This window comes from Lathamus discolor, chromosome Z, assembly GCF_037157495.1.
Source record: "Lathamus discolor isolate bLatDis1 chromosome Z, bLatDis1.hap1, whole genome shotgun sequence".
NCBI classification, from domain to species: domain Eukaryota; kingdom Metazoa; phylum Chordata; class Aves; order Psittaciformes; family Psittacidae; genus Lathamus; species Lathamus discolor.
Window position 1 is genome coordinate 24,530,324 of NC_088909.1, and position 19,650 is coordinate 24,549,973.

At 54.8% G+C, this 19,650-nt stretch overlaps 1 protein-coding gene across 1 annotated transcript in view; it reads left to right on the top strand.

Annotated features, from left to right (window-relative positions):
- LOC136005868 (hydrocephalus-inducing protein-like) overlaps positions 1 to 19,650 on the top strand; it is a gene marked incomplete at its 5' end in the record, with an annotated part of 48,548 nt that overhangs the window by 19,057 nt on the left and 9,841 nt on the right. Inside the window, 14 exons of the mRNA XM_065663761.1 lie at positions 508 to 672; positions 2,044 to 2,196; positions 5,014 to 5,252; positions 6,763 to 7,003; positions 9,104 to 9,247; positions 10,924 to 11,067; positions 11,795 to 12,108; positions 14,049 to 14,088; positions 14,798 to 15,007; positions 15,874 to 16,011; positions 16,779 to 16,956; positions 17,455 to 17,546; positions 18,273 to 18,406; positions 19,282 to 19,418. Of these exons, the coding sequence (XP_065519833.1) occupies positions 508 to 672; positions 2,044 to 2,196; positions 5,014 to 5,252; positions 6,763 to 7,003; positions 9,104 to 9,247; positions 10,924 to 11,067; positions 11,795 to 12,108; positions 14,049 to 14,088; positions 14,798 to 15,007; positions 15,874 to 16,011; positions 16,779 to 16,956; positions 17,455 to 17,546; positions 18,273 to 18,406; positions 19,282 to 19,418 (2,329 nt within the window). The remainder of the gene's footprint in view (positions 1 to 507; positions 673 to 2,043; positions 2,197 to 5,013; positions 5,253 to 6,762; positions 7,004 to 9,103; positions 9,248 to 10,923; positions 11,068 to 11,794; positions 12,109 to 14,048; positions 14,089 to 14,797; positions 15,008 to 15,873; positions 16,012 to 16,778; positions 16,957 to 17,454; positions 17,547 to 18,272; positions 18,407 to 19,281; positions 19,419 to 19,650) is intronic.

Here is a 19,650-nt window from a genome sequence, read left to right on the forward strand (position 1 = left end):
CCTTGTGAACGACAGCAACCTTCCAGGCTGCTACTGGGCTCTTCCTCAGGTTTGGCATCGCATCCGCCTCCTGCCTCCAATGTCACCTAGGGGTTTGTTAGGGAAAAACCGGGTTTGGTTAAGATGTTGCTGGTTCGTATTCAACCCTAAAGGTTTGCTGGGAACAGGAAGCTACCTGAATGTCAACTCCAGGAAGCAGCTTAAACTCTCCAGGAAGCAGATTATATTCAAGTCTTCGGGATGCTTTCAATGCGGGAGAACTTGTAGGGTTGTGAAAAGCTGCTGCAAGGAGGCTGCCAGCACGGGACGGGGGGTTGTGGAGGCAGCAGCTGTTGGCCCCCCTCAGGATGCTGAACCCATACATGTCTTGCATCTTGAGTTGTGCCTTTCTGCTTTCTCCTAGGCATTTTTAGACACGTGTGTGAGTTGGCGTTGTGGTAGATGTTAAAGAGTTGAAAGTTTCCTCAAAGGTCAGTCTGAAGCCGTGTTTGGTTCTGTCCCTTATAGGAGAACAAGGATGCTGCTGCTGTGTGGTACTCCAGCCCTGAGCCCCGTGGGATTATCCAGCCTCAGAGCTCGGTGGAGATCCCGTTCACACTGGAAGTCCAGGTGACGGGAAAGCAGGACACCGTTGCTCGTGTTGCGGTGTTTGGGAGTAAAGAATCCCCACTGGTGAGTGCTGGGGCAGACGTGTGCCTTTGTGCGTCTCATCTTGGTGGGATGTAGAGCGTACAGGGGTTCTTCCAGGGAAAATGATCTATGGCTGTTGTCTACAAGGAAAGAAGGCATTCGTGGCATAAGCAACACTAATGCCTGGAGAAGACATGGGACTGAGTGACCCTGTGCCCAGTCAATCCATCCTCAAGGCGCTGCGCTCGTGCTCGGCTGCTGCTTGCAGCCTGCAAATGCTGGTCAAAACCTGGCTGGGTGTTGCCTGCACAAATGGGAATTTCTGGGTGTCATTTCCTCTAGGTCTGCCTTATGGCTTGAGTGCAGCTTCGGGAGCTGGTAGCCACATCCAAGCTGGCCTTGAACAGTGCCATGGATGGGGCAGCCATAGCTCCTCTGGGCAGCCTGTGCCAGCCATAGCTCCTCTGGGCAGCCTGTGCCAGAGCCTCACCACCCCTCACAGGGAAGAGCTTCTTCCCAGGATCCCATATTGATCACCACCCCCCCCCCCCGTCAATTTAGAGCCGTCCTTCCCTGTTCTGTCCCCGCAGGCCCTTATCCAAAGCCCCTCTCAAGGTTTCTTGTTGGCCCCTTTAGGCACTGGAAGGTGCTTTAAGGTCTCCCCAGACCCCTCCCTTCTTCAGGCTCTACAAGCCTGGTTAAGGCTTGGGGTGTTTGGAGCTGGGGAAATCCCGCCAGACTGGATAAATTCTCATTGGTTTTAGTGATGTGAGAAGGGGGTTTAGCAAAAGGATCCACATTCCTCCTCCGCTAGTTTGTGCCCCTTCTGCAGGAACAAACTTTTGGGTCTCAGGCTGTCAGCAGAAAAAAATACTGCTCGAATGATGCAATTAATAATGAATGTCTTGGTGCAATAAAGAAGTAATACCAGGAATGCACACAAGCACAAATGAGAGGCAACTAACTTGCATGATCTCTACTGAGAAGAGCTTTGCTTCCAGCCTCTACTGGTTTTCACAGGAGAAGCTTTGGGAAGGTTGAAGAAGTTCCTGTGCAGTGTGGCTGTGCAGCCGCAGCAGTCAGGGAGGGTGGTTTATGGCATGATGGAGCAGTACAAGGAGCAGGCGTAGGCGCAGGGTAGCGGAAGGAGAGCTGACAGCATGGAGGAGGTGTGAAAAGCATGCGTGGGAGATGGGGGTTCTGTATCCCCTCCTAATGGGATCTTGTGGCTTTCAGATCCGCAGGGACCACTCCAGGTGCCACCTTTGCTCCAGCCTTCCTGTTTCAGCCTCACAACCCTGACAGCTTCAAACAGTCAGAATTCCCTCAGCCTACGAGCCCCCTTAGAGCTGTCCAGTCATTCTAAACCTTCCCTGTTGTTTTTTTCTCTTTCCTGCCTGCCTCCTGGAGCAGGAAATCCATTTATTGAGCACTGGAGAAGGACCAGTTGTCCACGTGCACCCAAGTGAGATAAATTTTGGCAGCATCCAAGTTCTACAAGATGCTTCCCGGACCCTTCACCTCTCCAATCAGTCTGTCATCCCCGCATCCTTCTCGGCAAAGATGGTAAGTGTCGCTGGGGCTGTTTTCCAGAGCAAGTGAGTGGCCCATAGCAGCCTGTGACTGGAGCACTTATTTCTATGCAACATTTCCACGTCACTGAGATGTGTCTGAGAGAGAAAGCCAGATGTTCCATCCGAGTGCAGCAAGAGGAGCCTGGCTCCGGGGGCACTTGTAGCTGGGGCACCCGTCAGTAAAACAGAGTTTGCAGAGATGTTTGAGCAGAAAGGAGTTCATTTCTGCAAGTTCTCCCTTTATTTTGTGGAAGGTGTTTAGCTGTGAGAGTCTTTGTTTTTGGAACTGAGAGGTCTGTCCTCAAGGCGCTTAGGGTGAAGTGGGTTTCACACCTCCTCGGGGGTCAAACCAGCTGGGTTGTTGCCCAGAAGCAGACTTGTAAGGGTTGTGTACCTGCAGAGCCTGTGTGCTCTGTAACATTGTAGAGCATGTGGCTGCAGAAAGAGGCTGTTTAATTCCTGGAGGCGGCAGGGTGGAACAGGCTGCGGAGCAGAAGGAGGTTGTGGGGTCTTCTGACAGGGGCTGATGCAGCCAGGAAGGGCTCGTGTGCTGGGTCTGGGGGGTGCTCCCCACCGGAGGGGCGTCTGTGAGGGGCTTGAGAGGAGGTTTGTTCTTCTGCAGGCTGGGTTGTTGAAGTTCTGGAGCCGCTTCACGCAGGCCTGTGGCTGGGGACTTGGTTGTGTCTGTGCATGAGGCATCCAGCAGGGTGTGAGAGCACAGGCTCAGCCCCCTGGGCAAGGAGGAGGGGGCTGAATTTCCCTCCTGCTGCTTTTCCAGGCGTTTGGGGGTTAAATAGAACCTCAAAGTGGGGGATTCGCAGGCAGCTTCTTTGTCCGCGCCATAAAAATCTGCTTTTGACCTCTGCAAAGAGCAAGCACCCCAGTGCCCTCAGCAGCTGCCTCCTTCAGTGCCCTTTCTTACTTGCTGGTAAGCAAAGCAATTGTTACTCTGCTCGTCAGGGGAAAGTAAACATGTCCTGTTGCGCTGTGCCTATTGGCAACTGAATTACAGAGGGTTAGAAGTCTTCAAGACAGCTGTGCTTCTAGAAGCAAGCTGAGAGCTTTTCCCAAAGGCAAAGCAGGAGCAGTTTGGTTCTTAAATGTTGCGCTTGGCAGCAGCTGGGCAAGCCATAGCCGTGCCCTGGAGAGCCGCGATGCGCAGAGTGGTGTCCCTGGCCTCCCCAGCCTGGCAGGGAGGGCAGATGCGATCATGGAGGGGTGAGCTGTGGACAGGGAGCACAAATGGAGACAAGCTCTGCCCCTTGATCCCGTAAAACATCCCGTTGACGGTGCTCGGGGCAGAGGCTAAACCACAGTGGTCCCCGTGCTTGTGCTGAGGAGATGCTGATGCTGAGGAGGCAGGAGGAGGCCGGTTGTTGGCGGGAGCATGTAGCCAGCCTCAGGCTCTGATCTCCGCCTCCTGCAGGGCTCGGGGTGCTTTTGGGCTGTTTCCTGCCACTGGCTGTTTGTGTGGATAAGGAGCAGCTTTGAAATGAAGAACAGAGGGTCCCCCCCACCGGGAATGCTGAACCACCTGAGACAAGGCTCTGCAGCCAGCTGGTGCAGGACGGGGTTTATTTCCCCTTCATGAGCAGCCCTACGAGGACAGTGACTCAGCCTGACTGAGAATGGGAATGCTGTTGTTAGAGCTACGGGAATGGGAATGCTGTTGTTAGAGCTACGGCTCTCGCTAGAGCTACGGCTTGATCAAGTGCAGCTGCATTTGTAACGTGGAGTTCTGCTTCCTCTGTCACTTGTGCAAGGCCAGAGTGACCAGATCACTTCAGTGACTCGTCTGTAAACAGATTCAAGAGAGCTGATTGTGGTGTCTCCTCAGTCATCCCTTGGGGCAGCTATCCGTCCCTTCCTCCCTCTCTCCTTCCCTCCCTCCATCCGTCAGCTGCACACTGGTGTCCATTGTAACCAGATTGTGGAAGCTTTCATTCACGATGGACGTCTGTGCTGGGATAAGATTCTGATTATCGTGGTGAACTTCTGAAGTGGTGGATCCCAGCCCTTACTGGTTACTCAGGAGCTCTGATGCCCAATAGTACAACAAGCTGCTATAGGGTCAGAAATAGCCACTGTCTTTGTGCATGCAGTGCATGCAGCTACGGCATCATTTTGCGGTGCACTCAAGGATAAGCAAGTAGCAGAGATGTTATCAGAGGTTGGGTATTTGTCTTGAAAGTGGGGGTATTTTGTAGCGTGGCTCCAAGAGGTTTCTTGTCTCTGAGACACAGGCTGGATTGGGGGCAGGCAGAAGCTGACCTAGAAACCCAAGGGAATGTGTCTCGGCAGAGCCTTGTGGCCCTGGCAGGTCTCCTGTTCAGCAGTGCACGGTGCTGCCCCTTGGAGCCAGAGCAGATGCTGACTGAAAGAATGAGGAGAGGATGCAAATCGTCCTCCCCTGGCCTGGGCTGTTGGCGTGGGCTGTTGGCCTGGGCGGGCCCAGCAGGGCTGTGCTGGGTCACGCCAGGGAGTTGAAGGTCTGGCTCCGTCGAGACCCCCATCCTCATTCCTCAGGAATAGTTTCTGGGGTACAATTTTCTGGCGGGCTTGTTGCCAAGCTTTGATAAATGAGCTTTGTCAGGGAGCAGACTCTCAGATTCACGTTTGGAGCGGAGCTCTCAGGGCTCCTTTCCAAGCGAGCTGCCCTGTGTCAGCACGAGCCAGAGAAGCTGTACATGAATGTCAGTGGAATCTTCACACCCACTGGCTCGGTGTGAACGTGTTGCCTGGGCAAGCCTTGGCTGGTGGCAGCCAGGTCCGTGGTTTCCGTCCTAAATGAGTGTTGGTTGTCTTCCAGGCTGGTGCAGACTCGTGCTGGACCGTTGGACCCAGTCAGGGAGTGATCCCTGCCAAGGCCGAGGTGTCTCTGGCTGTCACTGCAAACTTGGATGACACGGAGCAATTCAAGGACGAGGTGGTGCTGTTCATTGAGAACAGTCGTGCCTACGTCATCCCCGTCCAGGCTGTTGGCGTTGGCACCACGATTGTCATTGACAAACCCTTTGGCCCGGAGCTCAACCTGGCGCCCTGCTTCAGGTAGGGAATCTCTCAGCTCCCACTTCCCCATGGGCTCAGCAAGGAGGAGTTCTGCTGCAGTCCCTCAAGCTTCTTCAGTGCTCACAGTCCTGGCTCTGCTTCCCTGAAGCCACAGGGCTTCCTTTGGAAACATTTTATGGCCATCTGCAAGTCAGTAGGTACTCTGAAAGCCACCGAGCTGGAGAGCAGTTGCTAAGTTGTTGCTGAATTGTCTTTAGTCATAATCCATTTGTCTCCTCACTTTATCAAACAAAGATTTGGAGGAAGAGAGCAGGTCCTGGAAGCCTCCAGCTGAGAAATGCTGCCTTACAAGTACAGACATGTTTCCCTCTGCAGTGATATTGCTTGCTTTGCCATTCCGTCTGGAGTAAGATCTCAGAGCAGCAGCAAGCCTGGGCAGTAGCTTGTTAGCAGCTCTTCGACTGAATGAATGGCGCTGGTTTATTTCCCCTCTGGCCAGGAGCCCTGGAGGAGCAGCAGAATTTCTTTGCCCTGTGTCATCCCCCAGTTGGCTCCTCTCCCCCACTCCGTGCCCGGTTGCTCTTTATTAGACGTGGTGGCTCTTCCCTGGTTTCTCCTGCCTGCTTCCCGAGGCACGGGCAAGCGAGTGTGGATGCAGGACCAGCTCTGGAAGGGGGAGGAAGTGTGGAAGTGTGGAAGTCTGCTGAGGTGGAGTGGGATAAATGAAGAGTCTCGATTGAAATTGGTGAGCTGGAAGGAGAGGATTCAGTGGTCCCAACGTGTGTGTCTGAAACCAGTCATGTTCTTGGAGACAGGAGGAAAAAAGTGCTGTTTGCCTTGTGTTGGAGACCTCCTCAGAGAAGAAGAACAGTCTTCTTGGGGTGGCTCTTCCTTTCTGTGGCTGCAAAGAGGGTCCGTGGTGCTCCGATACCTGAATTCTTGGGGTAGAAAGAGCAGCTTAATCCTACCTTAAGTACTTGGGATAGATTTGGAGAGGTAAAATACGCACCCACGAGCCCTCCACGTACGCAGGGGCATCGCAGGGAGGCTGGTGCTTGTCCAGAGTTTCCTGTGCTCAGTGCAGCCACAAGCTGGCTGCACAATGGAGGGGACAGTGTCCGTGTGATTCATGTAGTTGTCTTCTGCCCCCCTTTATGTCTTTGCTCGCGGGCTCAGTTTGGAGCTGTTGCCATTGCTGTCGGCTGCAGAGCCGCCACCAGAGGGTGGTACGTTGGGGGCAATGAGGGTTGGATGCTCCCTACGTGACGCCTCAGAGGCATGAACAACAGCTCCCAAGGGGAAGGTGGAGTGGCAGCGAGGCTGTTCCTCCAGCTACTTGCATGTGGGGCCGGCTCTTTACGAAGCTCTTCCTTGCTGGAAGGGTGCCAGCAGAGCAGCTGCTGGATGGTGACAAACCTAGGGGCAGCCAAGGTCTGGCTTTTGGTGAAGCCGAGTGTGCAGTCAGGTCGTGCCCTCAGGGTGCTGAAGCTGGGTGACCAGTGGCAAATAGCAGCTCCCCTGCCATTTTGTGTCTCTGCTTCTCCTCTAGCCTGGATCCCTGCTGTTACCGCTTCAAGATGACAAACAAAGGACGACGCACCCATCTGCTCTATTGGACCACAGAAGGTGGCACCACACTTAAGCAGCGCAAGCGTCTCCCTCGCATCAGTAAGAGCAAGGGCAAGGTTTCCTCCTGTGGCCCCGTGCTGAAGCTTCAGCCGCTGAGGACGGAGCTGATGCCCGGCCAGACAGCGGAGGTGGTGCTGAAAGGCTCCTGCAGCACCCCCCAGGTGAGTTCTGTATCAGGGCATTTCTGCAGCCCCTTGACATTTGCCTGAGCAAATGGGCAAGTGCTTCTGAGAACCTGGTTTCCTGCCATAAGTTACCGTGGCAGCACCAGTTGCTTTCCATGCTCGCCACCATCAGTTGCTGAGGCTTTTTGAGTTCCATGGCTACCATAAAGCCAACTTGGTGGTAGCAAAACATGGCCTGAAGGCACTGTCGCCCCAGGCTCTGTCCAGCATGGCCTTGTACCCTGCCAGGGATGGAGCATTCACCACTGCTTTGGCAACCTGTGCCAGTGCCTCACCATCCTCACAGTGAAGAACCTCTTCCTTGTATCTAACCTGAACTCGCCCTGTTTGAGTTTAAGTCCATTACCCCTTGTCCTGTTGCTGCAGTCCCTGAGAAGAGTCCGTGTCCGGCATCCTTGTAGGCCCCATTCAGCTAGTGGAAGGCTGCTCTGAGGTCTCCCCGCGGTTTCTCTTCTCCAGGCTGAGCAGCCCCAGTTTTCTCAGCTGGCCTTAAAGTTAGAGGTAGACTGGGAGCCCAGGCAGAAAGTAACTAAAGAAATGGCCAGTTGTCTGTGTGGGGAAGCAGAGAGTGAAACAAAACACCCAGGAAGGTAGGGAGTGTCTGGGAGCAGCATTGATTTTCCTCTGTAGACAGACACGGGCCGGGAGCTTGTCCGGCCCGGAGACCGGGACGAGAGAAATGAACCCAGTGTGCCAGCTCTAATGATCCGAATGATGTCCGTCCACATGGGAAAGTGTTCCAGGGATCATTAGAACTGAGAGCTTGACTTGTGTCAGTATTCCCATCAGCGCTCGCCCCGCTCCCTCAGCCAGCCCCCGTGTGCCGAGGGCAGGCAGGTCTTGCAGCACCCTTGGGTTGCAGCTCAGAGGGGCAGATTTCAGCAGGGTCACTGAGTGTTCTCCTCCCTGGACCCTTCTCTCCGGGGGAAATCCAGCTCTGCAGAGGAGCTGCCGTCTGACCCCGGTGTGCCTTCCCTGGCTCCAGGAGCACTGGGCACAAGTGTTTAAGTGAATGGGGAATAAATGTGCATTAAGCTCCTGCTGCTGCTAGAGTTTGAGAGGTGTTTTAAAGGATTGCCTGAGTGGTAGCTTGAGGAAGACTTGATCCCTCAGCTGGTTGACTCCGATGGGACTGTCCGTGTGCAGTCCTGAGCCCATGAGGCTTTGCTGAAGAGGGAAGAAGGAACCAGAAGGGAAATGGTCAGGCCACTGGTGAGGGTGCCTTCCTGGAAAGCCAAATGGGCATCTGTGAGCTCAGCTGTGGCTACCTGGCTCGTGCAGTCCAAGCCAAGAGCCTGGGACTGGGTCTTCCACCTTCCCTAGGTCTCGAGAACTTCATACTCTTGAGGCTGGTTAGAAGCCCAAGACCCTGTGGTGCACGTGCAGCACAGGTGATTCTGACGTCTCTAGGCTCTGAGGAGGAGTTGGGTTGTGGTGGTCTATCAGAGGGAAGAGAGAGGAAAAAAGGGAGGAATGTGGGGAAGTGAAACCATGAGGAGGAATCAGGAAAAGTCTTGGATGTAAGAGCATCCAGCTTAAGTAGAGGGTTTTCATGCCAGGTTGAAGACATCTCTTTCCTGGGGAGGTTTGTTTTACAGGCAGGTCTAGGGGGACACAGTACATCCTAGGAAGGCAGGCTGTCTGTTTGGGGTTTTCCCAGGGATCCTTTCCACTAAACTTGCAAGGGAGGATTTGCTGGCATTGATCCTTCTATCCCCTGTTTCCCTTCATACAGTCTGGTTTGTTTTATTTTAATGAGTTCCTACACTTTTCGGTAAGCATTTTGTTTGGCAGTGGGACAAAGCAAAGCAATAACCGTTTGGGCAGGGATTGTTCTGAGAGCTGTAGGCAGCACAAGACTCCTGAGGGCCTTTTGTGGTGGTTGGGTTGTAACACGAGGGACGCGTGAGTGCAGAACAAAGAGGATGCAGCTTATAAAGAAGAGAGGGCTCCTGAGGAGACCAATGGCTGTAACTTCATGCAGTAATGGGGCGTGTGGGTGGGCAGCTCAAAGATGCAGTGTGTTTTGTGGACACCCTGATAACACCCGCTGGGGGCCGTGTGGCTCGCATGCAGGTGGTGAAGGAGAAGCTGCTGTGTCACGCCATCGTGGGCAAGGAGGGAGTGAAGAATCTGATCGTGCAGGTGGACGTCACGTGCGAGTTCATTGCTCCTGCTCTGCAAATATCCAGCAGAGAAATCACTTTCCGGGTGGAGAAGGTGAGTCTCTGCATTGCATCCTGGCACTGACTGGTGTGGCTGGGGTGTGCCTGTGTCCTAAGGAGGAAGTTCTCCAAGTCCACAGAGCTTTGGCTGTTGACTTGAGCCAGGCCCAGCTTTTGTCATGAATGCCGAGATCATTATTTCACCCCTGTGGGGCTGGGGACAGTCTCCGCAGCTCTATTCTGCCCTTCTCGAGGTGGAGACAGAATTGAGCTGCTGAGCCAAGGGCACGGGCTGAGGTGTGGGACCCGTGAGAGCAGCGTGGGCTTTGGAAGAGCCACTTGCTGTGCTGGGGCTGCAGGTGGAGAGCAGATCCCTCCTCACCCTCCCTGAGGAGGTGGTGAGAGGAGTGAGGATGCTGCTAGAGATGAGGCTGTTCTCTAAGTTGAGCCAGGTAGAACTGAGATTACAGCTGCTCTGGCGAGGGGGAGCATGCCCCCCTCTAGAGAGACGCCAGTGTCTGTAGTCAGGGTTTTGAGGATCTTCCAAGGTGTGGTGATGTCTGAGCAGCGATCGTGTAGGGAAGCTGAGAAAAGCTGAGATTCCTGTCAACTCCTCAAGCTGATGAGGAAAAACTGGCATCTCTTGCGCCTCTTTGCCTTCCCTGCCGTCGGTATGGGTGCTGCCTCTTTGCCTTTCCCAAGCCTCACCTTCTTCAAAGGACCCACGAGTGCCCTTCAGCTGCAGTGATGAGAGCACCAGTGCAACGTGTGTGCCCTTTAGTGTCTGGATCCCGACTCCTGCATCACCTTTCCCCGTCGCGTGAGGTGTCTGAAAAAGAGCAGATAGCTCATGATTTAGTTTCTGCGGTTTCAGGTCTCTCCTCCACTTCCCAGGCTTCCAGAGAAGCACAAATCCTGTGAGCAGGCGGTTCACATCTAATCAGAAGCTTTTCAGCTCCCCCTGATGTCTGCCTGTGGTCTGCTTGATGCCACATGCTCCCATGTGTTGCGTGCTGCGACACTGCAGGAGTTGGATGCCAATGCATCCACAATTAGTTTCCCAAAGACTGTCTAGTTTAGATAAACCATGCAGGAAGCGCGGAGCAATGCATGGACAGGAGGAAAAGGCTTAGGCTGAGCTTAGCTTTGAGGCTGCAACATCTTGTCAGTGGAGCAGGGGCAGCAGGTTGCGGCCAGACTGTTGAGGTTTGGAGCTGTCTGCATGTGCCCGTGAATGTTCAAAGCTGACCTCGGGCTGCTGCAGGCTGTCCGCTGCAGGCCATATCCTGCTTGCTTGCCTCCTCTGAGCAGCATCACTGCCTTGCGGGCCTGGCAGAGCTGATAGGGTGGTAAGAAACTACTGTATGGGAGTGGAAATGGCCTTGTGCCTTGTGCCTGTGTGTGCTCTCTGGGCAGGAGAGGACACACAACTGGAGCCAGAGTGGGTTCACTTTCTGTTTTGGATCTTGCTGAAGCAGCTGCCTCCTCTGGGGGGCTGCTCCCTCATCTGTACGCGAGACTGTTTCCCTGTCCCCTGGGGAAGGCTGTGGGTTCTAAACGCGAAAGCGTCTGCTAGAGTTGGAGGACAAACTTTGCAGAGGGGTAGAAACCAATCAAAAGAGTAAATAGAGATGGATGCACTTTTGGGGTTGGAAAATTTGAAATGCGTCTGAAGGGGAGGAGGTCCATGGCCACTTCAAGGTCATTTTTTCTTGTCTCCTGTTTCTGTAGCACCCCGGTGATGTCCTGGCTGTGATGTACAAGCCTCTCTCTGTAAAGAACATGTGCTCGCTGCCCCTCAGCGTGGTCCTTGCCTTAGAGCAGCCCTTCTCCATCTGCACTGCGGACCAGCAGCCTCTCCCTGCAGATGCTCAGGTGAGCAGCCCCGGACTTTCTTGCTGCTGGGCTTTGAAGAGGGATGAACGTGGTGGTGTGTCTCTGTTGGGAGGTCCTCCACGATGGAAGTGTGTTCTGTAGAGTCTGCAGTAAAGTGGCCCAAGCTAAATCAGATGTGAAACGAGCTGCTGAAGGAAACAGAATGCCACCTGAATCGGGAAGAGACCTCCTGGCTTGAAGACGGGGAGGAGGGAGCAGGCACCCAGCTGTGGGCAAGCTGTAGGAAAGGTGTCTGCTGGAAGGCATGCCAGCTCTCCAGCAGCCATCCTCAGATAAGCTGGGGAACAGCTTGCTGTCTTTGAGGGCAGCCCTGCCTTTGGGAAGGCTGAGGTAGGCTTCTCCAGCTGCTGTCTGGCTCCTGCCCTGGTGTGTGCGGAAGGTGTTGGGCATGGGCTCTGCAGTGCACGTGTTGTCAGAGGTGCAGCCACCGCTGTGCTGCAGGCTAAAGGAGTTCCTCCAGAGGGCGAAGGCCTGGGTGCCAGAGTGCTGCTTTGGTTGTGTTTAGCAGGTGGCTTCTGCGGCTCCAGAATTCAGGAGACCAACGTGGATTTCCTCTTGTATTGGTGCAGAACACAGAACCGTGAGCCTCAGGCAGCTTCAGAAAAAAGTGCGGTGCTTGGTCAGACAGCGTGAAGAAAATGAAGGATGAAGCGAGAAGCCCGTGTTGGGGTCACACGTTGAACATTTTCTCTTCATCTCCTTGCAGCCCATGAAGCTGAGGACAGGGGAGGAACTTCAACTCTGCATCGGATTTAACCCTGCTTATGAGGAGGATTTGCTTATCCGGGCAGCGGAGAAGGCTCTGAAGATCAAGTTCCTGGAGCATCCTCACGAAGAGCAGGTCACCGTCCGGGGAGAAGTCTACTTCCCGAATCTCCAGATCCAGAGCACGGCCGTGGACTTTGGCTGCATCTTGAATGACACCAAGGATGTGCGTTACATGGAGATGACCAACTGCAGCCCACTGGTTGTCCAGTACCACTGGGCATTCCTGAAGGACAGCCAGGTGAACCCAGTGAGGTATGCGCACCTCTCCCTCTCCTGGAAGCTCTTCTTCCTGATGTCCTGTTTGTGGTTTGCAAAGCCCGAGGCCATTTGCCTGATCTGCCAAATTGTTTTCAACCTTCCCTTGAGGAAATCACACCTCTGAGTTGTGCTCAGCCAAGGTGCTCAGGGAACAGGTGATCTCCACCGGCTTGATGCTGGGAAGGAGACAGCATTCTCCAGCCAGGCTGGGACTGTAGGACACTACTGACCCTTTTCACATAGCCATAAGCTGGAGTCCTGCTTTATCTCTGCAGCTGCAAAGCCATGCTTCGGCACTTGGAGAAGCGGATGTAGAAGGTGTCCTTCCCTGCTAAGCCCATCTGTTGTCATTTTGTACTAAGATCCTACCCAGGCACTGCCATCAGAGTGACACACTGCTGTCGCAGTCCCTTGCTCTGCTTTGCTGTAGGCCTGTATGGGTTCCTGGGGGCAGGAGGGCTGATGTAGAAAGCTGCTTTCTCAGATCTTCGTGGCCTGAGGCAAACAGCCCCTTGAAGTGCGTGTTCATCTCTTGAACTGCACGTCACATTCACAGAAGAGCTATGTAGAGTTTTAGTGAGGAATGGCAGGTTCTGCTGTGACTTTAGGTCCAGCTGTAGATGCTGGAGGGAGCCCTTGTATGGACATCCCTGGGAAGGAGGACCATGCAGTGGTGGTCTATGGTTTCCAAGGCCAAGAGCAAACTTGTAGTGGTGCTGAAGCACATCTAGAAGCACATTCCTAGTGTTCCTTCTGCTGCGGCTTCTCTGCATAGCACAAAAGTCTGCTCTGGGCAGTTTGAAGGACGGTAGCAAATGGTTTTCCGTAATGCCCTAGGAAACGCAGCAAAGTTCACCATGTGGCACTGAAGCGCTGTTATTACAAACAAGGGAAACGATCAAGAAGCAGCTGTGTGAAGGGAATTGGGATCTGACTCGGAGGAGGTGACCTCTTGGGAACTGGAGATGAGCTGTGGCTATTAGGAGGGCTTGGGGGAGACCACCAGGGCACTGGGGCACTCCGGGGCGCTCAGCAGACACCATGGGATGCTGTGTGCCAGAGCTGGAAATGAAGATGGTCTCCAAGGTGTTACCACCAAACACTCAAAGTGTTCATTAGGAGCCTGCAGAAGGGCAGCGTGTCAGATGTTATTTCTGGTCCACACTAAGCACTGTTGGTATTCTAAATCATCAGCTCTAACTCAGTCTGACATGGAGGGAATCAAGCATCAGGTCTCATGAAGGGGAGATCAAAGACTGGAACTTTCCCTACCTGGGACCTTGCTGGAGCTGGTCATCAGAGACTCCCAGGATCAGTCGCGCACGTTTATTTTGGTCAGGAGAGAAAAATGCTGTTTCTCTGCCTCAGCAAGACTTTGTGTGTTTACATTTTTTTCTTTCTAATTGTCCAGCCCGTTCTTTCCTCCTTGCTCTTTGGTCATTGCTGCTACCTGGGGCAGAGTGATCATATGAGCAACACAATCCAACTGTTGCTGTGTGGCTGGACATAGGCAGTGTAGACCAACGTGTGCCCTTTCTCTGACTTCTGAGGCACGAATCTCTCGTGGTTACTCTTGTTGTAGACCCACGTGGTTAGAGACAGACTAACCCTAAGCCTCAGCCCTTGGACCTCTGAGAGCTCAAAGCTGAGCTAAGCCTTTGCACCAAGGTGTTTTCTCCAGTGACGGAATGGATCTTCAGAATCACGCAGCAGGAGATAGCAGATCTGGAGGCAAGCAGTTGCCAGCTGCCTGCAGCGCTGCTATGGCAGTTTCATTGCCAGGTGTTGACCTGCTCCATCCCAGTTTTGGAGGTCATTGCTGAGCTCACACCACTGATGCCCCCGCAGGGGCCCCATCCTGCCGAGGAGCTGCTGTGCAGACTTCCCTCCCTCCCACTGCAAGGTCCCTGAGCAAAGGTCTGTTCTTTTTCCAGGTTCATGGAGACAGAGCCCCTCGCCTTGGGTGTGGAGGAGGTAAGTGGGAATCTGTCTCACTTCCACATTTCCAGTGTAGCAAGCAGTTACGTACTCCCACTCCCACTGGTGTCCTGGGTGCTGCTGCCAGAGTGGCCTCATGTCATAACAAGCGCATCGCTGGTCATTGGAGAGGCCACATGGGAGGTGTTAATAGGGCTGGTCAAGAACACTCCTTGTGCGGCAGCTATGGAGGACTTTATCCATCTTGGTCCTCATCTAGTGGTGGGTAGGAAATTCCTGCAGCAGCATTTGCTGCGGCAGCATTTGCTGCGGCAGCAGTTGCTGCAGCATCTGGAGAGAGCAGGATGTGAATCAGAGACAGGGAAAAGCATGAGGAGTGCGAGGAGCTGGGCTGGATCCTGCCCCCGGCTCCACAGGCTCTCAGCTCCCAGTCTCGTGTTCTTCTGAGTGCAGGAGAAGGTGTTTTTGAAGGCAAGTTCTGCAGCAGAGAGAATTTCTTGCTGCCAGGAGACACCACAAATGAATGTAGTGTATTAGCTACTGCATTAATTGGGACTGTGGGAGAAGGTTTTCCCCATGGTTTCTCCGTTGGTGAGTGGAACGGCTGCAGTGTGAGATGAGGATGATGTTGCCTGTGTTTGAGGAAGAGGCCCCTGCAGCCACGTCTGTCCTTTGGCCCAAGCTCAGGCTGCTCTCCTGCATCAGTCCCGTGCTCCACGTGTGGATCTCTCCTCCCTGCCTGCAGGTTTTCGATATCCTGCCGCTGCACGGTGAGCTGCAGCCGGGCCAGAGCCAGCGCGTCTCCTTCTCCTTCTTCGGCCACGCCAACACCGTCAGCCAGGTCACGGCGCTGTGCAGGGTGGAGGGAGGCCCGAGCTACGAGGTGGCTCTGCGTGGGGAGGCCTCGCGCATCAGCTACCTCCTGGACACCACCGAGATCGACTGCGGGCTGCAGGTACCGCACGCTGCTCTTGTCAGTGCTCCTTGCCTCCAAGCATGACCGGTGGGCTGCTGCCCACCCGGGTCCAGGGCTCTCCCCCCTTCCCAGCTGCTTCGCTGGCTCTGTGGCTTGGAAGTCCAGCGTTTGGGGGATACCTCCAAGCTGGCGTTTAATGACCATCTCCACCCCAGCCCAGCCCAAAGCTGGGAATCCCTCCTCTAACTAACGCTGCCTCCTGGGGCAGGCAGGATCCCAGTGGTGATCTGCAGAGGGATGTGTCCCTGAGACATCCATCCGCTGATCTGCTCCTAAAGCCCAAATGAGGTGCTCTCTTTTAATGCTCCTGATTCATCAACCAAGGAGGCAGCTGACCTGGGCTTCCAGTCACCGTAGCCGGATAGAATGTCCCCGAATAACCCTCACTGTACTTCTTTCCGGTTACAACCCCCACAGCTGTTTCCAGCTGTTGGCCCTGTGTGCGTTGCCCTCTCTCCCTCCGTTTTGGCTTGTGTTGTGCCCACAAATACTTGTGTGCAGGTGCCTTTTCTCCTGAAATGCCCCAATGCCTCCTCCTGTGTTTCAGCTTGCAGTTGGGTGACACCTTCAAGTGCAGAGAGCTTGTGTCCCCTACTTGCTTTATTACTGATCTTTCCATGGTTGCTATTGCACCTCTGCCACAAATAGCTGTTCCTGTGTAGGGCCCAGGGGTACCCTGTGGCCGCGGGCTGCCCAGGCTAACCCAGAGAGCCCAGTGCCCATCTCTCCTGTGCGCTCCCTGCTTCTGGGCTGTGTTCCTTTGCTTTCAACCCGATGGAAGAGGAATGAAATTCTTGGCAGCAGACATGTGCCTGTAACTTCCTGCTCTTCTGTCCTCTCCTCAGGTGTTTAACAAAGTCACGGAAGCAGCGCTGACCCTGCAAAACAGCGGGAAGCTGGGATTTGCCTTTGCGGTGCTGAGCCCCGGCACAGGCACTGCAGCCAACCCTCTGCCTGGCGTGCCCCTGGTCGTGCCCAGCAGGGTGAGTAGCACAAGGGCTTCACCCGGCCTGTGTCAGGCTGCCCAGGAGAGCGTTTTGGGGGAAAACAGGGGGAATGAACACACAAGCCCCGTCCAAAACCAGCCAGGAGAGACAGGGCTGTGAGCGACTGTTGCAGAGGCAGAGGAGGTCCATCGAGCAGAATCCTAACGGAGCCCCTGATTGTCCTTGGGCGCCGCTGGCTCTGCTGTCCTACAGCAAGCACCAGTGGGAGGCACGAGTGCTCCGGGAGCTCTTTGGAGCTGAGTGCTGAGCTCTCTGGTTGTGCCATCACTGGAGCATCACTCCATCGCAGCTTGTCATCCTGCCTGGGTGTCTTAGAGCTGGAGCAGTGTTCCTGTCTTGGTGCCCTTTTGCGATGGGAAGAGGAAGCCAAAGGGCCAAGTGGCTTCCACCTTCCTCAGTGCCTGTCCATCTGAGGGGTGACATGCTGATGTCCTCTCCTGCAAGCTGCTGCCAGGAGCTGCTGGCCCTGCTGGAAGCAGAGGCCCTTCTCCGTTCTTCCAGAGCAGCTGGTGAAAGAGCTTTGGTTTGTTGTGCCTGGCTCTGGCTAGCAGAGGGTAAACCCTGTGAGCAGAAGAGCTGTGAGACTCAGGCGTTTGGATACAGGAAAGCTGGAGGTGGTGATGTCTGATGTTTCCTTATGTATGAGAACCTGTCTTGTGTTCTCAGCGCGTCTGTCATGTGAGCCATCCCTCCACGGAATCCTCTTTGGTACACTGCGTCCCTCCCTCTTGTGTGCCCTGCAGGGTTACGTTGAACCTGGCAAGCAGCAAGTGCTGAAAGTGTATTACCTGCCAGGAGTGCCTGGAGTCTTCTGCAGGGCTTTCCAGATCCAACTGGGTCACCTGGAGCCAGAAAAAATCTCCCTGAAAGGAGAGGGGACCTTTCCCAGGATCCACTTGGACCTGCCCAGGAACATCAAAGGTGAACACTGCCTGTCTGCTCGGCTTTCCCCCATGCCATATGCCCACAGGGCAGCTCACAGGCACCTCCAGCAGGCCTGGAGGTTTCAGGGCTGTCAGACAAGGTCAGCCCTCTGGTTACTTCTTTAGCCTCTGGCAGACGAGCCCATGTGGGCTTTGCCGCAGGAACCATCGTGCACAGCTTGCCAAGAGGTCTGGGAAGATGATGGCTGGGCAGAAAAGCTTGGGAAAGCTGTAATAGAGGCTGGCAGGGATTTTGACAGGGGTTGGGTTTGCATCACGCTGTGGGGCTGAGATGCTCCTGTGTGGCGAGAAAGACGGGTGGGGGTGAGAAGCAGCAGGATCTCCTTTCCTTACATTGCTGGAGCAGTTTGTGTCTGGGTGTCGGGGGAATGGGGCTTCCCGTCTTCCGTGGGATTTGTGCTGCCCCACTGCTATGGGTGGTGTCCTGTGCTTTCAGGCAACGCCAAATATGAGAAGATCCTCCTAAAGGCCAAAGAAAAGCTGGACAAAGGCAGCCAGAGAGAAGAGGCCATTGCTCTGGGGGAGGCTGTGGCAGCCGAGCCCCGCGTGGACGACTCGGGCACCGTGGTGAGTAGAGCTGCTGCCCTGTCCCGCACGTGCCACCCTCCTGCGAGACACTGGAGCCCCTGCGCCCCACGGCAGCTGCCCAGGGCCCTGCCGGCACTGGGCACCTCCCTGCACACCCCTGGCCACGGAGTGTGTCAGCTCAGCGTGCCCCTTGGGCTGCCCACCTCTGGGAGTTGTCCCTCGTGGCGATGCGCCAGCTCCTGACTGCCCCAGGGAGATGCTGAAAGCTGTGCTCGGGCAGTTGGGTTTCTGGTGCTCTGAAGGACACACAGGGCGGTGCTGGGGGGTTTGTTGCTCACCGGCCAAGCCCTGCCAGGTTTACAGAGCGTAAAGCAGCAGCCTGAATGCAGCCTGAGGCTGTGCTGTGTTCTGTATCTTCAGGAGGCTCCAGCTCTCTCATGGTCCCCTTTCCAGGAGAGCTTTTGTCCAGGCTGCTTTGGCACTGACTGGAGGCAGGGACATACTTGGAGCTTTGGAAGGTTTCTGGCTTGTTTGTGTGTCTGTCCAGATCAGCTTTGATAACTGGGCAGGCAGAGACACTGGAGTTCATTTCTGTGGGGATATGATCCTGCCTGAGAGAGCAGGAAGTGTCACAGACACCGACCAGTGAGACAGAATGACTCCGTCGCCCCTCTCAACAAGAGCAGAGTGGGATCCTCCACCCGAGACAAGCTTGTGCCTTGGGAAGGACCTTGGCTAACCAGCCCCTGTCTTTCCTTTCCTCAGTGGGATGCTCAGCTGCAGATGCAGATGGAGGAGATGCTGATTGAGGAACATGCCCTGGAGCAGCAGAAAGCTCTCGCCTCCCGTCCCCCGGAGGACACTGCCTTTCACCAGCGTGTACATCGGAGGCTTCTCAAGTTAGTAGGGACTCCTGTAGCCTGTCTCCAGGGGCCGCGAGAGTGCAGCCCTGCCCCTGAGAGCTCCTTGTGTCTCAGAGTTGGGAATAGCTGAAGACTTCCGAAAGGGCCTGATGCTGAGAGCTACGCCGTGCTCCCTGTGGGCAGCTCGGTGTCCTCACTTGCACAGTGCTACCCTGAGCTCTGGAGGTGCTCCACTCCCCACAGTTGCTGGGTTCTGTTCTCAGAGCTGAGGGGGTGCAGACCAGCAAGCCCTTGCAGACAGCACAGGCACCACCCCTGCTGACCAGCTGTGAAAGGGGCATCTCCAAGCCGGTGTCTTTGTGCCAAGAAGCAGACCCCACTAAGCAGGAAGAGCAGGGAATGGTCCAGATCCCTTATGTGCTTTTCCAAGTGGGATTGCCTGCAAAAAGACCTTCACAGCAATCTTGTAGTGTTGGTTACTGCACGCGATACTCTCAAGCGCTGCTTTGGGGACAGATCTGGCTGCAGAGCAGTGGAGGTATCCTCTGCAAGGAAATCCTGTGAGAAGGTCCTGAAGCAGTTTCAGGCTTGGGCCGGCCACCAGCTTAGCAGTTTCATTGAGACCCGTGGAGACGCAGTGGACTTCTCTGCAATGGCTTTTCACAGCATAGGAACTGTGTCCAGTACCCGCTTTAAACTGACTCGAAGATCCCGTTGGTGGCTGATAAATCCTAGGCCCTGCACTCCCCATGACTTAGCCAAGTCTTATTACTGGGTGCTCAGGTCAGGCCTTGGGTTTCCTGGGCTTGGCTTGAGTTTTCACCGCAGTGGATACAGAATTATCCACTCCATTTGCTTCTCCACCCCACGCCATGCTGGGCTTTACAGAGTGTCCTTCCTCCTCCTTTCAGAGCTGAGCTGCCCGAATACGTCCTGGACCTTGGCTATGTCGTTCCCGGTGACATCCACACACACATGGTGAAGCTCACCAACACCGGGCACTTCCCTGCATCTTTCAAGGCCGATGGATATGTCCTGTATAACACAGGTAACCAGTGGTAAAGAGGCTTCACGGGGGCTTGAAGGGGCTGTCTCTGCCACATCAGCTGGAGCCATTGGGCATGGGGAGATTTGAGTACTTCCTTGGGCAGCTTTTTCCTCCTTAGTACCCCTCTGGCCGGTGCCCTGTTCAAGAGCCTGAATTCTGTCGAGCAGTGCCCAGAGACCTGGTCTGCCTGTGGCTGCCCTAAAAAGTCATTGCAGGGGCCAGATGGGCTGAT